Below are 21,892 nucleotides of genomic sequence, written 5' to 3'. Positions count from 1 at the left end.
TTGCTCTGCTTTTACTGACTTATTCAATTAACCAATTTATAACTGGTATTGATGACATCTGATAAGAGGGCTTCTACTGTGGTTTTAACATCAGTCTGAATACATTTGCTTTGGCAAATAGATCTGTCTATTTCAGAAAGACACCAGAAAGACCATGAAGACTATGATAAAGAAAATAGGCAAATTGGCCAGGCTTGGTGGCTCATGTCTGTAATCCCAGTACTTTGAGAGGCAAAGGCGGGCAGATCACCTGAGGTCGGGAGTTCAAGACCAGCCTGGCCAACATGGAGAAACCCCATCTCTACTAAAAAAAAGTACAAAATTAGCCAGACATGGTGGCACATGCCTGCAATCCCAGCTACTCGGGAGCCTGAGGCAGGAGAATTGCTTGAACCCAGGAGGCGGAGGTTGTGGTGAGCTGAGATCGTGCCATTGCACTCCAGCCTGGGCAACAAGAGCAAAACTCTGTCTCAAAAAAGAGGAGAGGAGAGGAGAGGAGAAGAGAGGGAGAAAATAAGCAAATCACCATATGCCAAAGGCCTCAGTATGTGCTTTTATGTGAGACTTTTTCATAGGGTGTGAATCCAAGGTTTGGATGAGTTGAGCAAGGAGGAAACTGTACTTTTCATTCTTTTACAGGGAAATGATGATTGCGGGCTGAGCCACTGGGTACTCTATCTTTGCCTGGTCTACAGGAATTTTCCTGGTGTGTTTGGTACAGGTCATTCAGCTGTATCCAAAAGAGGCCAACGTATGAGCATGTATCCTGTAGAAGAGTTTCCCTGCTCTATAAACTAATAATCCATTAAGGCAGGTTCTCCAAAACTGTATTTCTCAAAACTTGCGTTAATGTGTTTTATCATGGGGGAATAAAGAACAGTTCTGAAGTTCAGAAAGTCTGAGAAAATCGAAGTGAAATAAGATGAAAGGTCTACTTCCCATGGGATTTATCAGAAGCCTTAATGTGCTCATGACGACTGTGGCTCTCCAAGCAGATGTTATTTAATCAGAAGATCCTGTTCACAGAGCGTCTGCCAGGATTTGTGTTCCACAGAACCCACTTTGGGCAATGGCAATTCTCTATTTCTTTGCTGATAGGACCTCAGTTTTGTTCCAGTGTCTAGTTCTCCTCTATGAGATTTAGAGAAGGGTAAGCCTATCTCCAACTCTAGGGGTAAATTGTGATTGCTCTAAGCCAGACTCAGATTTTCCTTGCCAATGACTGGATTATACATGAGTATGTGGTGAAATCTAGCACTGAGACTGAGGGAAAATCAGCTGGGAGGGGAGGCAGAAAAGAGTTTTTTGTTCTCATAAAAAGATACATGCAGAGAAACACAGCCTCTTCTTCTGCTGGATGTCAATGCATCTGGAGGTGATCCCAGAGCTGTGGCAGCCACTTTGGGACCATGAGGAGAGCTAGCTGAAAACAAAGCTGATACTCTGCGGATGACAGAGCAAAAAGCTGGCAGGAAGCTGGATCTTTGTTGATGCTGTTGAGCCTCCAAATTAACCAATCCTGGGGCTCCTCTACCTCTGGATTTTTGATTATATGAAATAATAAATATCCTCACTGTTTAAGTGTGTGCTGTCCAATATGGTAGCCACTAGCCACCTGTGGTCATTGAACACTAAATTTTTAAAACTTCATACCAAAAGAATGGAAAATGTCTCATTAATGATTGTATATTTGTTACACACAAAAAAGATATTATTGTGGACAATGAGTTAAATAAAACATATTAAAGTTAATTTCACCTTTTTAAATATGACTATTAAAAAATTTTAAATTACATTTGTAGTTCATATTATACTTCCATTAGGAAGTGCTAGGTTAAGTCATTTGGAGTTAGGGTTTTCTGTGACCTGCAAACAAAAGAGCATCTTAATGGATACAGGTAACATCATTTTGATTTTACAGTTGGAAAAGCCAAAACTAAGAATTTTAATGACTTGCTCATGATGACACAATGTGGCAGTTGTTGGCAGTTACAGCCAAGTGTCCTGACTAGTGTTTTCACTTCTAAGAATATGAGAACTTCCCTGACAGGTTAAAGGCTCCAAAATTCTCACCCAAATCTCAGCTCTAAAGAAAGCATGACCATTTCAGAAATGTAAGTGCTATGGTTCAGATGTTTGTCCCCTCCAAACTTCATGTTGAAATGTTATCCTCAGTGTTGGAGGTGGGGACTAATGGGAAGTGTTTGGGTCATGGGGGCAGATCCCTCGTGAATAGATTAATGCCTTCCCTTGGGGGTGAGTGAGTTCCTACTCTATTAATTCCCACAAGAGCTGGTTGTTACAAACAGCCTGGCACCTTTTCACTCTCACTCTTGCTTCCACTCTTGCCATGTGATCTCTGCACACACTGGCTCCCCTGCACCTTCTGCCATGAGTGGAAGCAGCCTGAGGCCCTCATCAGAGGTAGATGCTCCACCTTGAACTTTCCAGCCACCAGAATCGTTAGCCAAATAAACATTTTTCTTTATAAATTACCTGGCCTTGGGTATTCTTTTTTTTTTTTTTTTCTGAGATGGAGTCTTGCTTTGTTGCCCAGGCTGGCATGCAGTAGCGTGATCTTGGCTCACTGCAACCACCACCTCCTGGGTTCAAGCAATTCTCCTGCCTCAGCCTCCCAAGTAGCTGAGACTACAGGTTCCTGCCACCATGCCCAGCTAATTTTTTGTAGTTTTAGTAGAGACGGGGTTTTGCTATATTGGCCAGGCTGGTCTCGAACTCCTGACCTCGTGATCCACCCGTCTTGGCCTCCCAAAGTGCTGGGATTACAGGCATAAGCCACCACACCCAGCCCTCAGGTATTCTTGTATAGCAACACAAAATTGACTAAGACACCAAGGAAGAGCTGAGAGATCCAGAATCCAGTTTGAGATATCAAAGAAACATATGGGTCAGACCAGGATTCTGCCTCCAAATATAGAATGGACACTGAGAACACCACCCCATCTGGCCAGTGACACCTTCCTATTTCTAGGGAACTATCTGAGGTTGGAAGATCAGTTCTGGGTGCTATGGCTTGAATGTTTGTCCCCCCAAAAAAACTTATATTGAAACTTAATCCTCAATGTGGCAGTATTGAGAGGTGGGGCCTTTATGAGGTGATTAATCCACTCATGGATTCATGGTTTAATTGGTTATGGGAGTGGGGCTGGTGGCTTTATAAGAAGAGGAAGAGAGATCTGAGCTAGCACACTTGGTCCCCTCATCACATGACACCCTGTGCCACCTTGGGACTCTGCAGAGAGTCCCCACCAGTAAGAATGGCCTCTCCTGATATGCCCCCTTGACTTTGGACTGCCTAGCCTCCAGAACTCTAGGAAATACATTTTGTTTCTTATAAACTACACAGTTTCAGGTATTCTGTTATAAGTAACAGAAAGCAGACTAACACATTGGAGAACTGAGCAGAGATGGAGAGAAAGGAACGAGGACTAGCTCCTTTCTAGGAGTCCCCATTGCCTATGGAAGTCCTTACCTGATAGTCCAGTCCCTTCATGACCTGGTTCCAAGTCACTTTCCCAGCCTTGTCTTCCCAAATCCTTCATAGCCCAGTTTCAAACCACCTCCTTCAGGTAATCACCTTCCTTCCTCCAAATTCTCATTGCCCAAGACATTTATCACTTCTTACTTCCCATGGCAGCTCTCTTATCTTTATCTTGCCTGTTTTGTCTACCAGCCATCCCTGATCCTTCTCCAAGTCCTTTCACATAGTACCAGATGTTGGCACAAGATATTTGGGTGGCCCATAGAAGTATCATCAACAAATTTCAGACAGTGTTTAAGACGGCGCGTGGCAGATATAGAGTGAGCGTCAGAGAGTCCAGGGGTTAGAGGCTCTTCTCCAAGCATACCAAGATCAGACCAGGTGAACCAGAAATGCTCACTGCGGTCAGCACGCATGCCCGTGCCACAGACACCACACAGATGCTCCTGAGTATAAGGGACTCATCCCAGCTTGGCTCTAACCCACGTTGATAAAGACTATGGACCCAGCATCCCAGAGAAAGTAAGTCAGGGCTAAGACATCTTTGGAGGTAGCAAAGAATAATGGAAATTACACGCCCTTTAGAAACAGATAGATCTGACTCTGAATATCTCCTTAATTTTGCTTAATATATGGTTAAAATAAATAGGTAAGAAAGTATTGTAACAGATACAGGCATCATCATTTCGATGTTATAATTGGAAAAACTGAAACTAAGAATTTAAATGACTTTCTCATGATGACGCACTGCGCTATTCCTTAATTTTTCTACCTCTCTTGGTCTCCACCCTATCTGTCTAGTCCAAGCCATGTCCTTTTCTCCCTTGATGATGACAGTAGTATCCTCCCTGCCCCCCACTTCAGTTGACCCTTTGCTGCTGCCACTCATCTTCTTCGTAAGATGCAAATCTCAGCAGGTTACTCCCCCTCTGAAAACCCTGCAGTAACTTCCCAGTGCCTTGAGAATTGTCTCAGGTCAGTATCCCTAGGGAACAGATTCTGAAGCTGAGATGATGTGTGGGTGATTTAGCAGAGAGCGCTCTCAGGAAGAGCACGTGTAAGGAAGGAAGCAGGATTTGGCAGGGTAAGAAGCTGAACATCTGCAACAGAATCGTCAACTGATCCCAGGGGCATTTAAGCTGGGATAGCCCTTCAGAGTCGCCCAAAATCAAAGCAAGGGGGCCAGGTCATTACAGTCATTGGATGTGAATGAGACAGCTCCCTTTGTTGGAGAGAAATACCCAGCTAGGATCTGTCAGCTGCTAACACTCCTGGCAGCTCGGGGAATGTGTCCTAAGGAGTGTCTGAAGGGATAGCCGGGAGTCTATCAGAAGGATGAAGTCCAAGCTCCTCACTGTGACCCACAAAACCCTCATGATCTGGGCTTTGCCAATCCCTCCAGCCTCATCCACCCCACTCTCCCTCTGAGTCTGTGCTCCAGCCTTTTCTGGAACACAGCATGCTCAGGTCTCACCTCCAAGCCTTTGCATTTGCTGTCCCTTCTGCCTGCCTGTGTGGCCTCCCCTGTCACCCAGTTTATCCCTATTCATCCTGCAGATCTCAGCTCAAACATCACTTCCTCAAGGAAGCCTTCTCTGATTATCAGACCAGACCAGGTTTCCCTGTTATCAGTTCATAAACTCTTTTATTCTTCCCTCAAAATATGTATCACATTTTGTATTTAAGTAACTGTATTTAGATACCGGTCTCTGCTGTTATATACACGCACTTGGGGGCAGGGACAGGTCTTCCTTGCCCACCACAGCATCCCCAGCACTCCGTGCAGGAACTAACACATGGAAGACATTCAGCAGATACTGTCCAATGCATTAACAAGCACAGGCTTTGAATAAGGTCTCCCTGAGTCTGTCTCCTCTCAGTAAAGTGAGCATAGCAAGTTTCCTTTGCAGGGTTGCTGTATTACATGGTTTATCTAGCAGAGATCTCAGGCTCTCAACAAAGGTTGGCTCCCTTCACTTCATGGGAAAAGACTGTAGGGTGACCAGTCATCCCAGTTTGCCTATGTCTGAGAGGTTTCCTGGGATGTGGAACTTTCAGTGCTAACACTGGGCAGTTTCAGGCAAATTGAGATGGCTGATCACCCTAAATTGGGGTGAGAAGGAAAAAAAGGGCATTTTGTATTCGTACAATAGTCAGGATATAGTAGCAAACCAGCTCTTTAGGAAAAACAAAGCAACCAACCTCAGTTTGTAACATTAGTCAGTTTCCACTGTGCAAATACCCCCACCATGACTGCAAAGTTCCTGAGCTCTCACGAGCCAGTAGGAGCTGGCTCTCGTAACCCGTATGTGTGTATATAGAAATACTTTTTGTTTTGTTTTGTTTCGAGACAGAGTCTCACTCTGTAATCCAAGCTGGAGTGCGGTGGCACAATCACAGCTCACTGCAGCTTCAACCTCCTGGGCTGAAGTGATCCTTCCACCTCAGCCTCCCAAGTAACCCGGACCACAGGTGCATGCCATCACGCCTGGCTAATTTTATTTTTTTGTAGAGATGTGGTCTCACTATGTTGCCCAGGCTGCTCTGGAACTCCTGGACTCAAGCAGTCCTCCTGCCTCAACCTCCCAAAATGCTGCAATCACAGGCATGAGCCACCAAGCCTGGCCCAATAACCCATATTTAATATGAGCACTCAGGTTTCTATTGCAAATCTGCAACACAGCCATAGATAACCTCAGCTCTGGTGTAAGTGAGAATATTTCAATCCTGAGAAGGTCACAGCTGGAGTGGAGCTTGGAGATTAAAACAGCTTTTATAAAAATTATGACAGTAAAAAATCTGACATAAAAATATTATAACAGTAAAAAAATCTGATATTAACTGACTCCATCTTACTTCTAACCTCACAAGCTAACTGTCTTCATTCATGCCTGGACGTAGACCAAACTAAAAATTGAGTTAATAGTTTAAGACAAAAACAGTTAACAGTCCTTTCCTGAAACTAACGCCCTCTTGACTCAGAGACCAAAACCGCCTTTATAAAATTATGACTCCAGAGAAATATAGCCAGAGGTTACAGAACTTGTAGTGACTCCTGTAGATAACATCACTACTGTCAAAACCTAAAATTGCCCTTTCAAATATTTTTTGAACTTTTACATTCTGACGCTTCTACCCAGACCTGTGACTCATAATAAAAAACTAATTCAACCAGTCCTGTAACCCCCACCCCGAAACTGCCTCAGTACAAAAAAGCCAGCTTCAACTTCCTATAATTTCATCCCTCATCCAACCAATCAACATTTCCCTCTCCCTAGCCCCCTGCCCGCCAACCTACCCTTAAAAAACGCTGCCTTCCAAACTTTCAGAGACACACATTTAAATAATAAGCCCCCATCTTCCCACTTGACTAGCCCTACATCGATTAAACTCTTTCTCTACTACAATGCCATTGTCCCAATAAGTTAATTTTATCCATACAACAAACAAACAAAGGCCCGGCGCTGTGCCTCACACTTGTAATCCTAGCACTTTGGGAGGCCAAGACAGGTGGTTCACGAGGTCAGGAGTTCAAGACCACCCTGGCCAACATGGCAAAACACCATCTCTACTAAAAATACAAAAATTAGCCTGGTGTGGTGGCGTATGCCTGTAATCCCAGCTACTCAGAAGACTGAGGCAAAGAATTGCTTGAACCCGGGAGGCGGAGGTTGCAGTGAGCCGAGATTGTACCACTGCACACCAGCCTGGGCGACACAGCAAGACTCCGTCTCAAGAAAAACAAACACAAAAATTCATCGGACGATGATAAGATCTTCTAGTCCAAGCCCATAAGTAATTCATCACATAGGCCACTTATTCCCCATCCTGTGTCCACAGCTGACATTGCTAATGGGTCCTGAGGCTGAGTAGCACTATAGCCTGCAGTCCCCCCTCACCACTTCCACAGGTAGTCCCACCCGATTAGCCAGTGTTGTGCGTGAGAAAATCTGCTTACCTTCATGGTAAGTATAGTCTTATTCCTTCATTATACAGGGGAGGAAGCTTAGGCTCAGAGAGGTAGAGGGACGTGGCCAAGGCCACACAGCCCGGGAGTAGCTCAGCTGGGACTGAAGAACAGGTCCCTTGCCTCAAATGCTCTTTCAACCCTGCCTTGCATTGAAAAGCTGAGTGCCCAGAGTGAGGAGGAACAAAGGGAGGCTATCCAGGATTCTGAGCCTAGATTCTGGAAAACTGTGCTTAGACACCCCCACCCCCAACCCTTTTTGCATCCTGAGGGCTCCTTATTATGTCTACATGTAAATACTGTTTGTATGGAGGAAGTACTTTTTAAAAATTGCAAAAGTTGAGCCAGGTGCAGTGGCTTACGCCTTTAATCCCAGCACTTTGGGAAGCTGAGGTGGGTGGATCTCTTGAGCTCAGGAGTTCAAGACCAGCCTGCTCAATCCCTCTCTCTACTAAAACTACAAAAAAGTAGCTGGGTGTGGTGGTGCATGTCTGTGGTCCCAGCTACTCAGGAGGCTGACATGGGAGGATTGCTTGAGCCCCGTGCATTGTACAGGGGTGGAGGTGGCGGGGGGCCAAGATCTCTCCTGCACTCCAGCCTGGGTAACAGAGTGAGACCCTGTCACAAATTAAAAGAAAAAAGAAGACAAAATTGTAAAAGTCATATGCTCATTGCAAAAAATCCAAACAACAGAAGAGTATATAAAAGAAAACACCTTCGTGCGATCTCCCCAGGGTAACTCCTGTTAATGATTTAGATCCTTCCAAGCCTTTTTCTGCCAATTTGCAACCATATACTTATCACAAATAGACTAAAAGATTAGCTGTTCACCAGTCTACCACTGACCCCATCTCTGAGAACATACCTAGCACCTAGCAGGCACTCAATAGATATTTGCCAAATGGCTTTTGTTCACTTATAATGCCTTAGATTTCTTTCTGTATGAATATAGGTGGGTTCACCTCTGCCTTTTTAAGGGCCTTTTGTAGTTCATCGCATGGTCTCATAAATTAATTTAGCAGTCCCTTCGGTGAGCATTTAGACTGTGTTACATTTTTCCCATAACAATCCCAAGGCCTTGCTCTCTGGCTGGCCTGCAAGGCTGGCACCAAAGTCCCTTCCCATGGCTTCCAAATGCTGCTGTCCATCACATCTCCACAGTCTCTGGTTTCCTGGGATCACCAACAGACAACCCAAAGCAGAGGAGCTGGCTGCATTTGGGACCAGCTCCCGGGAGCAGGGTCAGGTTGCGGTGGGTGGATGACAAGTCCCTGAGCCTGCAGGGCTCCACCACCCCTACATCCAGAGGCTGCTGCCCCAGATGATGCCCCGTAGCTCACCCGAAAGCAGGGGATTAACCAGGAGGCATCGCCTGGGTGCTGACAGCCCTGGAGCCTGTGGCCTGGGGGAAAGGCCCATTTCCAGGCCTTGAGTCAGCTCAGCAACCCTGAGGGACTTGGAGACCAGAAATGATTGTGTGTGCAGCAGGCAAGAAAGGTCAAGGGGAGAGGGTCTAAAAGGATCCCCACCTACCTGTGCACAGGCCTGCCCACAACCCCAATGCCCATGGACACTTCCAACAGGCATCTCTCACCCATGGTGTCCAGTACTGAACTCCTGACCTTCCCTTCTCAAACCCTCACCCCATCTCAGTTCATGGAAACACCATCCTTCCATGGTTCAAGCAAAAGCCTTGGGACCATCTTTGACTCCTCTTTCTCTCAATCCTGTCCAGTCTATAAGCTTTTGCTTCAAAATGCGTCTTCTCACCACTCCTGCTGCTACAAGGTAATGGTGCAAGCCACCATCATCTCACCAGTAATAATTGTGTTAAACTCACTAGTTGGTCTCCATGCCACCTCCCCCTCACCCAATACCTGTCTTCCCAAAACAGCCTCTTCTCAACACAGTAGCTGAAAGAATCTCATCAAATGGGTCAGATCCTGTCTATCTTTTTTTTTTTTAGAGACAGAGTCTCACTACATTGCCCAGGCTGGTCTTGAACTCCTGGGCTGAAGCAATCTTCCTGCCTTGGCCTCTTAAAGTGCTGGCCTTCTCCGTACATCCCATCCAGGGTACATACTGTCGGTTTGTCTGTCATTGATGATGTTAAATTTGATCACTTTGTTAAAAGGTAGCCATAGGCTGGGCATAGTGGCTCAGGCCTATAATCCCAGCAATTTGGGAAGCTGAGGCAGGCAGATGGCTTGGGCTCAGGAGTTTGAGACCAGCCAGGGCAACATGGAGAAACCCCGTCTCTACAGAAAAATTAGCCAGGCATGGTGGCGTGCACCTGTAATCCTAGGAACTTGCAGGCTGGGATGGGAGGATCGCTTGAGCCCAGAAAGTTGAGGCTTCAGTGAGCCGTTATTGTACCATTGCACTCCAGCCTGGGCGACAGAGCAAGACCCTACAAAAAAAAAAAAAAAAAACCCTACCCATAAGGGATTCCAATTTAATTAAAAATAGAAATAATAAAAACATGGTGCATGCCAGCCAGAGTGTGCCCTGCAGGCTGCATGCAGCCGTCTGGCCTCCAATTGTGACTCCAACTCTACCCCATCCACAGCAATGGTCAGCCAGCACTGGCAGGAATACCTCCAGGCACAAGGTGCTCATTCCTGGCCTGGAGCAGGGGTCACTCTGGAGTTCCTAGCACACCTGGGCTGCCCTGTGGATTCTGCCAGGCACAGATCTGTGCCAGGCAACTCTCATCAGTTCCCTTTAAGCAGGGAGTGAAAGTTACACGGGAGGGAGGAGTGCCGGCCCTAACTTCTCTCCTACTCTGTGGCTTCAGCTCGGGAAGGTATAGGTGAGAACAAGGATAACCCTCCAAGGCAGGAAGTCTATGGCAGGAAGCAACCCTGTCCCCCCCGGCCCCACACCCCACCCTCAACCAGGGCCCTCAGAAAATGAGACTCGGCATTCCTCACAAGGGTGTGGAGGGCAGGGCCTCCTCCGGGGAACAGCTGCTGGTCACGGAATTAGTAGGCCCTGGAAACAAGCAAGCTCGATAAATCCCAGAGGCCTGGCCTTGGACAGGAGCACGTCTGCAGAGATTTGGCCAATCGGGCACATGAATCACTGAAAACAAGGCCGTGGAGAGGAAAGACTAATGATGTCCGCTTTTCTGTCCTGCTAAGGGTCTGCTGTGCTCTCCTGGGGTCTCCGTAGAATGCCCAGAGGCTGCCAAGGCAGCAGCTCAGCTGACTGTCACACTGATGCCTGGCTGTGAACTGGGACATGAGATTTCCAAGATGAGGTTAAATTATGCTGATTCTACATTCGAAATGGAATTGTGTCTGGCATGGATTCCATCTACACTGGCAAGACTCAAGGCAGAACTACGCGAATCAAAGTCTTGTCTTATTTACTGTTCCAAAGTCAAAAACTCCTTTTTTCCTCAAATATCCTCCCAAAGACAGGGACAGCTATGGTTCAGGCCGTGCTGAATTAATTCACCCTTTGGAATGTGAAGGAAATACAGGAGTATATATTTTGGCATTTCCTACGTGCCAGGCATGATGCTGAGTGCTTCGTAGGTATTATATTGTTTCATTGTCTCGACCATATTCTGAGGGAGATGTTAGCACATCCCTAAAGGAAAAAAGGAAACAGAAGCTCGGGGAGGTTACATGGTGCGCCCAGGTTCATATGGTTAAGAACCGGCACAGCCGGGATTTGAACCCAGATCTGGCTACTCTAAGTTTCAGATGTTTAAATATCATATGTCTTCCTTTAGTAATATCAGATTCTCTCAGGGCCTCTACACTTTATTTTCAATAACAATCAAACTGTTTTTTTTGTTTTTTGTTTTTTGTTTTTTTTTTTTTGAGACGGAGTCTCGCTCTGTTACCCAGGCTGGAGTGCGGTGGCCGGATCTCAGCTCACTGCAAGCTCCGCCTCCCGGGTTCACGCCATTCTCCTGCCTCAGCCTCCCAAGTAGCTGGGACTACAGGCGCCCGCCACCTCGCCCGGCTAGTTTTTTGTATTTTTTAGTAGAGACAGGGTTTCACCGTGTTAGCCAGGATGGTCTCGATCTCCTGACCTCGTGATCCGCCCGTCTCGGCCTCCCAAAGTGCTGGGATTACAGGCGTGAGCCACCGCGCCCGGCCACAATCAAACTGTTTTAAGTTAAAAGATATTCCTCTTAACCTCAAAAACAAAAACAAAAAGATCCACTAGAACTAAGAAATTAACTGAGCACGGTAAAAGAATTCAAAGTCAATATACACAAATAGTTGTGTTTCTATAAACCAGCAGTGAACAATTGAAAAAATAAAATGTTAAATGCCATTTACAATATCACAAAAAATAAAATACCTAGGGATAAAATTAACAAAAGATGTATAAGACATTGAAATCTCTAAAACATTGCTGTGTGGAATTAAAGAAAACCTAAACAAATAGGGATATATACCATGTTCATGGGTTGGAAGACTCACTGCTAATAAGATGTTCATTCTCTCAAACTGATCTATAGATTTAATACAATCTTCATCAAAATCCCAGCAGGCCTTTTCAGAAATCAAGAAGCTGGTTTTCTTTTCTTTGTTTTTGTTTTGTTTTGTTTTGTTTTGTTTTTGAGACAGGGTCTCACTCTGTTGCCCAGGCTGAAGAAGCTGATTTTAAAATAGAAATGACCTAGAATAATGCAATCTTGAACAAGAAGAGCAAAGTTGAAGGATTTACTCTGATTTTATGACAATATAAAGCTATAGTAACCAAGGCAGCATGACATTGGCATAAAGATAGATAAACTGATCAACAGAAAAGATATTCTATTATGCAAATAAATAAATAAATATGAAAGTTAAGTTCCTTCAAGCTTCTCTCTGCAAGGAACATGTATCACAGGCCCAGAGAATGTGACACCAGGTACTTACTGCTCAGTCTGGCAAAATCACGTAGCTCCTGTGTTCAGAGTCAATTGGACTAACATTAGCTTAAATCATAAGCTTTGAGCAGAAGAAAGAAAACTGGATCCACAGCGCAAACGCTTGGGTTTTTGACCCAATCGTCATAATTAAACATAAAGTCTCAACTTTTCAGCATGTAATGATAATAATAATATTAGTAATGAAAGCACTAACACATGCCATACCCTGTTCTAAGAGCTTTACATGGATCAGGGCCTCATTTAATTCTGTCAACAAAATAGAATAAAAGAGAAAATAGCAAGCATCGTACCTAGGAAGGGAAATCTTGTTTCGCGATGGTTTGTTTCAGTTTTGCATTCTTTTTATATGTGTATAGATATAGAATTACAATGTAAAATACATTTTTTTTTGCATTCACTGCCCAGAGAAGGAATAAAATACATATCTTATAGTGGGATTGCAATTATAACAGTTTAAAAGCCACTAGGGTAGTAGATGACAGGGTTATGAGGAAACCTAAGTAATACAATGCCCATAAGACGCTTAGCCGGAGCCTGGTACATAATAAAGACACATTAACTAGTAGCCAGGCACAGTTATTACTATTGTCAAGGCCAGCTTCGTGAGTGCTGGAACTATGCAGTCTCGTAGGACCTAGCACTCAGAAGGCCCCTGCGCCTGGGTTAATGCTCTGTTGTCCCCATCTTAAAATTCTAATGATTTTAAAGAAGGGGTCCACATTTTCATTTTGCACTGGGTCTCACGAATTATGAAGCATGTCCTATTCTGTATCATTGTTTACTGTTTATTATTTAAAATAGTTATTTATAATACCAAATGTTTAATGATCACTTATTATTATCAAATTGCATCTCTGCCTCTTATTAGCTAGATGACCTTGAGCGAGGTACTTGCATGATCTCCATGTCAGCTTCCTCATATGTAAAACAGGAGCCATAACTATGTCTCCATGAGGTTGTTGGGTGAAGGTTTAAACAACACAGCAGGCTGGGCGCGGTGGCTCACCCCTGTCATCCCAGCACTTTGGGAGGCCGAGGCAGGGGTATCACCTGAGGTCAGGAGCTCGAGACTAGCCTGGACAAAATGGTGAAACCCTGTCTCTACTAAAACAAAAAGTTAGCCGGGCATGGTGGCACATGCCTATAGTCCCAGCTACTGAGGAGGCTGAGGCAGGAGAATTGCTTGAATCCAGGAGGCGGAGGTTACAGTGAGCCAAGATTGCACCATTGCACTCCAGCCTGGGCGACAAGAATGGAACTCCATCTCAAAAAATCAATCAACAAATAAATAACACAACATACCTCAAGTACCTCAAGTGCTAGGAATGGTGCCTGGGACTTAGTAAGCACTCCAAACATGTTAACTATCATTATTATTATTTATTTTATTTTATTTTATTTTTTTGACACAGTGTCTCATTCTGTTGCATAGCCTGGAGTGCAGTGGTGTGATCATGGCTCACTGCAGCCTCGACCTCCTGGACTCAAGCGATCCTCCCACCTCAGCCTCTGAAGTAGTTGGGACTATAGGTGAGTGCCACCATGTCCAGCTAATTTTTGTATTTTTCTTTTTTGTTGAGATGGGGTTTCACCATGTTGCCCAGGCTGGTCTTGAACTCCTGGGCTCCAGCAGTCTGCCCACAATTGGCTTTACTGTTATTATTTTTATTAGCTTTATGGAAAAAGTCCACTTCGGGCTTGATTCTTCCAGTGCACATTTTAGGGACAGGATTAATAAAGTCATCAGTGGTTCTGGAACTTCTCTGAGCCAGAGATGACTTGGAGAATCTGAGACTATGTGAGAAAATGCCTCCCAGAAAAACACAGATAGTCTTGCACATATGTTCATATCACGCCTGAAGTTTCAGGGTATTTATGGGTCTCTGAGGCCAAAGCAAGGGCCCCAGGACCAAGAACCTCAGAAAACAACAAGCACTAAAGACTCTAGGAGGTCTGGAGCCCGTGAGTGTCTTGGTGGGAACAGCCAGCCACGCAACAGGCACATTACTCTTTCAGGGCTGGGGCGTGTGCGTGTGCTTTAAGTCAGCAGCTGTTTTTAGCTTTGCTATATATGGCCAGGGGAGGAATGAGGGCTATAGGAGGGGGAGGGGTGCCAAGCAGCTTACAACAGGGTTTGGAAGGCCAGAGCTCCTGCACCAGCCCCACCTTCCCCTTCCCACGCGAGAGCTGGAGAGCTTATCCTCAGACCAAAGAGAAAGTCTAGAGGACAGGGAGGGGTCTGCCAGATGGGAATGGCAGGGCTTTGAAGAAGACGCCAAGTCACCTTAGAACAATGAGTGTCAAAATTTTTGGACCATGACTTGCAGTAAGAAACACATATTACATTGCAAAACACACATAAATGCAGACACTTTTGAACACACACACACTCTCACACATGGTGTGTGTGCATATATATGTGTATCTCCCCAACTGAATAAATATTTCAGAAAATAATACTTTATCTTACTCTCTGTGAAATACTGCGATACTTTTCTATTCTGTTCTGTTCTGTTCTTTCCTTTTTGAAAAATGCAGGTCCTGACCCACTGAATTGACTTCACCATCCACTAATGTGTTGACATCTCCAGTCTAGAAAACTGCTCTTTCCTTTGTAGCATTTGACTGCCAGGAAAGCAGGCAGTGGAGAAGACTTCTGAACCTTTGAGGATAAGATACGAGTTTCAGCTTTATCTCCTAGCTGGTGGCAAGTTGTGGACCTCCCAGTTTTTGCATTCTCTGTCCTCTCGTCCTGGAGTCTCCCTCCGCCCTTGTCACCTGGCTCACTCCTGCACGTATGTCGGGGCTCGGCTTGCAGCTGACTTCAGGAAGCCTCCCTGAATGCCTGGGTCTGGTCAGCTGCCCGCTTTGGCTTTGTTACTCCGCTGTCTGTCCCTACCTAGCACCCAACACAGAACTGCAGGACAATTTCCTGTTAGATTTGCTACGAAGACAGGGAGCGTTTCCCTTCTGCTTATTTCTACACTACAGGTGTAGCATCGTGCTAGCTGCATCATAGTCACTAAATAAATATTTACTGGATGAATCAATAACAGGTAATAGTAATAAAAGCAATCACCATTTACTGAGTACTTATTCATCCCATGAGAAGTCTTTTGAGAGAGTAGGATAGGTCCATTTTATAGACAAGGAAATTAAGGTTTGGTGAGTTTAAATAATGTGGCAGGGCCAGGGAAGGGACCCAGGGCAGGGCTGCCAGACTCCCAACCGTTCCTAATCACAGGATCTTATTTGTCCACATTCCCCTCAGTGATACCCAGGTTGGGGCCAAGGGTGAGGGCAGATCCTTAACAAACCCTTGGGGGACTGGTGACAGCTTGATTAAAGAGATTTTCCGAAGCAGTGGCCACATCTAATTTTGGAGAGTTGCACCTCGTGTGTGGCTTGGGAAAGAGAATCTGTGAGGTGGGTGTGGATGTGGGGTCATCTGGATGTGGGGTCATCTCATCTGGGAGAAGTCTGGGGCTCTGATAAACCAAGGCAGCAGGGCTTCTGGTCACCTGGCCTGAAGAGCTCCTGGGCACACCTGGGATAAAATCCAGGGCCTGCAAAGCCTGTGTGATCCGGCCCAGGCCCACGATGTCTGCACCCCTTGCTCACTCTGGCATTTGTGCTGTTCCTTAAACCTGCCTTGGGGACTTTGCAACGGGATTCCGTCTGCCTGAGGGGACCTACTTCCTCTCCAGGCCCCTCCATCCTGCCTCTGAGACCACTCCATCTAAGAACACCATCCTCTTCTGCCTCTATTAGTTTTTTCCATACACTTGTAACTTCTGGAGATTACATGTATGTTTGTTTTCTAGTTTATTCTTCTCCACTGGACAGGAAGCTCCTTGAGGACCTCGTCTTGCTCACTGCCCCTGCCCTAGAACTTGCCGTGAAGCAGTGCCTGGAACAGACCAGGTGCTCAGTAGTACTGGTTGCATGAATGAATGAATGAATAGATTTTCCTCTTTTAGACATATTAGGAGATGGGTCTATGGTTTCCTATGCTCATTTTGACCCAGAGATTTGTGTCCTGTGACTCACATCCAGACCCAAAACACACACAGACACACACACATGCACATAAAGACACATGCACACACAGACACGTGGACACAGACACACATGCACACACGCACACACACACCTTGGTTTGAAGAGAAGAGGGACGGGAACGAACATTCTACGCATGCCTACAGTGCACCATAGGTAACAGACGCCGTATAAGCACTCAAGGATTATCTCCATTTTTAGCCAGAGAAACTGAGGCTTGCTCTCTGCTGTGTCTCCAGTGTCTAGCACTGTGCCTGGCATAAACATCTGCTGAACTGAATTGCACTAGATTCAAGAGGCTCAGAAAACAGCTCAAGGTCACCCAACTAGCAAGTGGTGAAGCCAGAATCTGTGCTCAGGGCTGTTCAGTTCCCAGCCAGTGCTGGGTAGCAGCCATAGGCACCTGCACAAACTCCAGCGACCTCGTTAACATCCAGACACCCACCAACTGGCAGCCCAGATGCAAATTTATCCTGCACCTGAGGCTGCTCTCAATGTGTCCAACAGCCTTGGCTTCAACAAACCTTGCTCCCTGGGCTGGCTGATGCCTTTTTCTGCCTCAGCTGCCCTGATCCCAGCCCCAGTCCTACATTTCCTAGCCACTGTCAAAAAAGGAGACACTAGTGATGAATACAATGTCCTACGAATGCCTTCTGACACCAAATGTCATTTGTAAAAATTAGCCAGTTATGAGTTATCTGTGTCAGTTCCTCTTTCCAATGCAGCTCATTAGGAAGACTTTATAGAATTATCCTGCATCAGAAAGAGTTGGAATGACCATTCAAAACCGCAGCCAGCAAACTTTTGCTATAAAGAGTCAGGTAGGGTGGGGTGTGATGGTTCACACCTGTAATCCCAGCACTTTGGGAGGCCAAGGCAGGTGGATCACTTGAGGTCAGGAGTTCAAGACCAGCCTGGCCAATGGGGCAAAAACCCATTTCTACCAAAAAAAAAAAAAAAAAAAAATTAGCCGGGTGTGGTGGCAGGTGCCTGTCGTCCCAGTTACTCGGGAGGCTGAGGTAGGAGAATCACTTGAACCTGCGAGGCAGAGGCTGCAGTGAGCTGAGATTGTGCCACTGCACTCCAGCTTAGGCTACAGAGTAAGAACCTCCCTCAAAAAAAAAAAAAAAAAAAAAAAAAAGAAGTCAGGTAGTAAATACCTTAGGCTTTGCAGGACAAGAAGCAAAATTGAGGATGTTACGTAGGGGCTTTCAAATAATTTTGCATGCCAAAAAATATTGTTCTTTTTTTCAATTATTCTCAGCTTATAAGCTGTGCAGAACTGACAGTGGGCCAGTTCGGCCCATGATCTATGGTTTGCTAGGCCCTAATTTAAAGCAACAATTTTTAAACTTTGTTGTGTCTAAAAATTGCCTGATAAGCTTGTGAAAGCAGCGTTCGGGCCCTGCTCATCAGAGATTCTGATGAGAAGGTCTGGGTGGGCCACTGAATTTGCATTTCTAACTGGTGGATGGATGGTGCTGATGCTGTCACCCCACCGCCCACATTTTGAGCGGTACTGATTCTAAAGTGTCCCTTTTCATAGATGAGGAAACTGGCTTAGCTAAGTGATATGCCCAATGTTACACCCCGTGGACTAGGTAATGACAGCTGCTCTGCCACTCCACAGGGCTGTTTTGCCACAGAAAACTCCTCTCTGTTTCTTTAACTCACTACCACTCTCATGCTTCTGAGCCTTTGTCCTCACTTCTCTCTCTGTCCCACGCCCACCCTCACAAATGTAACTTTCCTGTAGAGACCAAGCTCAGGCGTCACCTCCACTTAAAGCTGATCTCCTCAAATCTAAATGCTGCTTTTCACAACAGCATCTGTACATACTTGTGTATAATGTATATAATTGTTTGCCTGCATGCCTATCTTTGTTTTTTGATTTTTCCTTTTGTAGAGATGGGGATCTTGCTAGATCGCCCAGGCTGGTGTTGAACTCCTGGCCTCAAGTGATCCTCCCACCACGGCTTCCCAAAGTGCTGAGATTACAGGTGTGAGCCACAGAGGCCGAGAATTGCTTGAGCCCAGGAGTTTGAGACCAGCCTGGGCTACATAGTAAGACCCCATCTCTACAAAAAACAAATAACAATTAATTAGCTAGGCGTGGTGGCATGTGCCTATAGTTCCAGCTACTCAGGAGGCCGAGATGGGAGGATTGCTCGAGCCCAGGAGTTCAAGGTTGCAGTGAGCTGTGATTGTGCCACTGCACTTCAGCCTGAGCAACAGAGCAAGACCTATCTTTAAAAAGTTTTAAAAAGGAAACACAAAAGGAATGTAGGCCGGGCACAGTGTCTCACACCTGTAATCCCAGCAATTTGAGAGGCCAAGACAGGCAGATTGCTTGAGCTCAGAAGTTTGAGACCAGTCTGGGCAATATGAAAAAGCCCTGTCTCTACAAAAGAACAAAAAAACCCAAAAAACAAAAAACAAAAATTAGCCAGGCATAGTGGTGCATGCCCATAGTCCCAATTACTAGGGAAGCTGAGGTTGGAGGATCGCTTGATCCTGGGAGGTCAAGGCTGCAGAGAGCTGAGATCATGCCACTACACTCCAGTGTGGGCAACAGAATGAGACCTTGTCTCAAAAAAAAAAAAAAAAAAAAAGAGAATCCATGGATGGATCATGGATGGGTGGATGGATGGAAAGATGGATGGGTGGATGGGCAGGTAGATGTATGAATGGCTGAATGGGTAGATGAATGGTTGGGTGGAAGCATGAATGGGTGAGTGGGTGGGTAGATGGATGGATGGGCTGGCAGGTGGGTGGGTGGATGGACAGATGGATGGATGGATGGACGGGTGGGTGGATTGGTGTGTGGATAGATGATGAGTGGATAGATGGATGGGTGGATGGGTAGATGGGTGGGTGGACGAATGAATACTCCTCATGATCTATTGCTTGAAAATAATTTTCACGGCAAAGTTAAGACTAGAACCCGATTCTGCTAGAGTATATTTCATGGCTGTTTATGCTGGAGCATACCGAACATGCTAACGGTAGTAGTTATATTTTATTGTGTGTTGAGTGTGCACTTATATGGCAGGCTTTGTACTAAGCACTCCCACTAATCCTCTTGATAACCCCTTTATTCGCTCCATCTTTACTACAAGAAAATGGATGCTCAGAAAGGTAGAGCAGCTTGCCCAAAGCCACACAGCAATTCACATCCTAGCCCATCTGATTCTGTGCCAATTGCCCATCACCTTTCCCACCCTCCACCAGGGTTTCTCACCCTCCCTGGCCCTGCCCCACCTCTGCAGGCCCCCAGCTGGCCTCACCTCCATCAGCATAGGTCTCGGTGCCATAGCCGTCTTGCAGGCCATTGTTCCAGGTGCCCTCATACTTGGCACCGCTGCTTGAGCTCTGCCGGATTCCGTAGCGTCCCTTGAAGCCATGTGTCCACTCGCCCTTGTAGAGCCAGCGCCCCTTGGTCTCTATGCCCAGCCCATGCCGTTTGCCCTGGCTCCAGTATCCCTCAAAGGTATTTCCGCTGGGCCAGGTATAGACACCTGCCACCTCAAAGCCAAAGTTCCAGGAGCCAGAGTATTCGCCCTGGCCCTTGGGGCCTGTGCACAGTCCGTGCCCGTGGGCCTTTCCCCCCTCCCAGCCCCCGCAGTACGCCCCACCGTCATCAAAGTCAAAGCGGCCCCCGCTCATCTCATCATAGCCCCTGACAACCTCCCCGTCCTCCAGGGTGAGTGCAGAGGGCGTGGGTGATGCCTGCAACACTCCTCCAGTGCCCTCGGGGGCAGGCCCCCAGACTCACCACTGCGCCCCAGGAGGGGGGAAGCAGGATGCCAGCAGAGGCTGAAAGAGCCCCGGCGCCAAGTCAGCACTGGGTTGGCTAGTCAGTGCCATGCCCAGGAGCCCCGACTCCACCAGCCAGAGCAAGGCTGCCTGCTGGGAAGAAAGCAGAAAGGAAAGGTTCAAAGTCCCCACAAAGCGTCCCAAGTCTGCCTTCCAAGAAGTCCAAGGGAAAACGGTGTGATCTCTTCAAGAAGCCCAGTGAAAGCGTGGGGTGGAGGGGTCCCCAGCCCTTTCAAAGAGGGGAAATTCCCCTCGGTGACACCCCCGCCTGAGGCTGGGTTCCCGCAGCCCGCTGGCCCCCTTCTCCACCCCAGTGGGTGTGCGGGGCTGTCGGTCTCCCCGCCGCTGCCCCGCCCCCTTCTCCAATCCTGCCCTCCTCCCCGGACGGAAAGGTCAGTGTTGCCCTAACAAGGCCATTGGATCTCAGAAGCTGCTCCCAAAATAACCCCCGGCCAGCCCAGCCTCCTTCAAAGCGGGAAGGAGGGGTATTTCAAACCGTGCCCGTGCTGCAGACCCGGGCAGTGGCTGGAGAGATGAGGAAGGAGGCTGAGAACTGAGTGCAGGCAGCCCAGAGAACCTGGTGTCTTTTTCTCCCGGGAATAAGAGCTGCCTTCCATTCTCAGAGTCCCCTGGGTCTGCGGGCAGGGAGGGCGCCGGGGAATCGGGGAAGGGAGGGGAGACGGAGACCAGTAGAACGCCCAGTCCTGGAACACTGAAAATCCCCCAGAGCGAGGAGGTTGGCAGATCTCAGCCCCATCACCACTCACATGCCCTAAGGGGACCTGGGGTTACAGCACCACTGCCAGCCCCATCAAGGAATCCGGTGACCTAAAGAGAAAGGAATGGAGACAGTTTCACATGTGCTTCCGAAAGCAGAGGAGGGAAGTCAGAAAGAGAGGGGAGGCTGTGGAAACAGAGTCTGGAAGATACACCAAATCTCAGTCCAGTGCTCACGCACCACCCTGAGCTCCCTCCACCCCGGAGAACCTGGTGCAAGAAGCAATCATCTATTTCCTTTCTCTTTCCCCTGAAAGGCAAAGAGAAGGGAGAGGAGCCTGCCCTCCTCGCTGCCTGAGACACAGACTGGGCTTCCCGCTAGCTTCCTCTCCCCACCCCTTGGTACCTCTGCGCCCTCCCTGCCGCAGACCCGGCAGACCCTGAGGGTCAAAGGAGTCCCCTTCCTGTCAACCCAGGGTTGTGCTGTAATGAGGTCCTCTCAGAAATTCTCAAGGGTCATGATTTTTTAAAAATTTCCCTTTCCGAGCTGTCTTTTCCTCTAGTGTCCTAGGAGCCTGTGAGGCCAGACTTCAGAAAGTTCTTGGGGCAGGGCCAGGAGAGAAGGGCCCGGGTGGATTCCCAGCCACTCAGGTTCCCACCAAACTCCAGTAAAAAGAACAAATAAATCTCCACGGCAAGAAGCTGTGGCCAGAGCTAATGATTGTAAATCCCAGCTAAGCCCAAGGTTAATGGGAGTATAGAGGAATTCTGGGAAAGGTAAGAGCCACTAGGAACATCTGTGTGTGTCTGTGTGTGTGTATGTGTGTGTGAGAGTGTGTGTGAACGTGTGTAAGAGTGTGTGTGAAGTGTATGAGAGTCTGTGGCAAGAGTGTGTTGCGAGAGTGTGTGTGGTGAGAGTGTGTGTTTGTAT

At 46.9% G+C, this 21,892-nt stretch overlaps 1 protein-coding gene across 2 annotated transcripts in view; it reads right to left on the bottom strand.

Moving 5' to 3' along the window:
- The window catches only part of LOC105496391 (junctophilin 2), a 78,908-nt gene extending 57,750 nt beyond the window's left edge, over positions 1 to 21,158 (bottom strand). The window contains exon 1 of one of the 2 annotated variants that reach the window (XM_011766776.3): positions 19,716 to 21,158. In XM_011766776.3, coding sequence (XP_011765078.1) covers positions 19,716 to 20,094 — 379 coding nt within the window. In that variant the 5' untranslated portion in view covers positions 20,095 to 21,158. The remainder of the gene's footprint in view (positions 1 to 19,715) is intronic. The other variant, XM_011766775.3, reaches the window with a different exon arrangement.
- Positions 21,159 to 21,892: the final 734 nt, after the last annotated feature.

Source organism: Macaca nemestrina, chromosome 15, assembly GCF_043159975.1.
Source record: "Macaca nemestrina isolate mMacNem1 chromosome 15, mMacNem.hap1, whole genome shotgun sequence".
Classification (NCBI taxonomy): domain Eukaryota; kingdom Metazoa; phylum Chordata; class Mammalia; order Primates; family Cercopithecidae; genus Macaca; species Macaca nemestrina.
The sequence above is the reverse complement of the archived record's forward strand: the minus strand, read 5'-3'. Positions and strand labels throughout refer to the sequence as shown.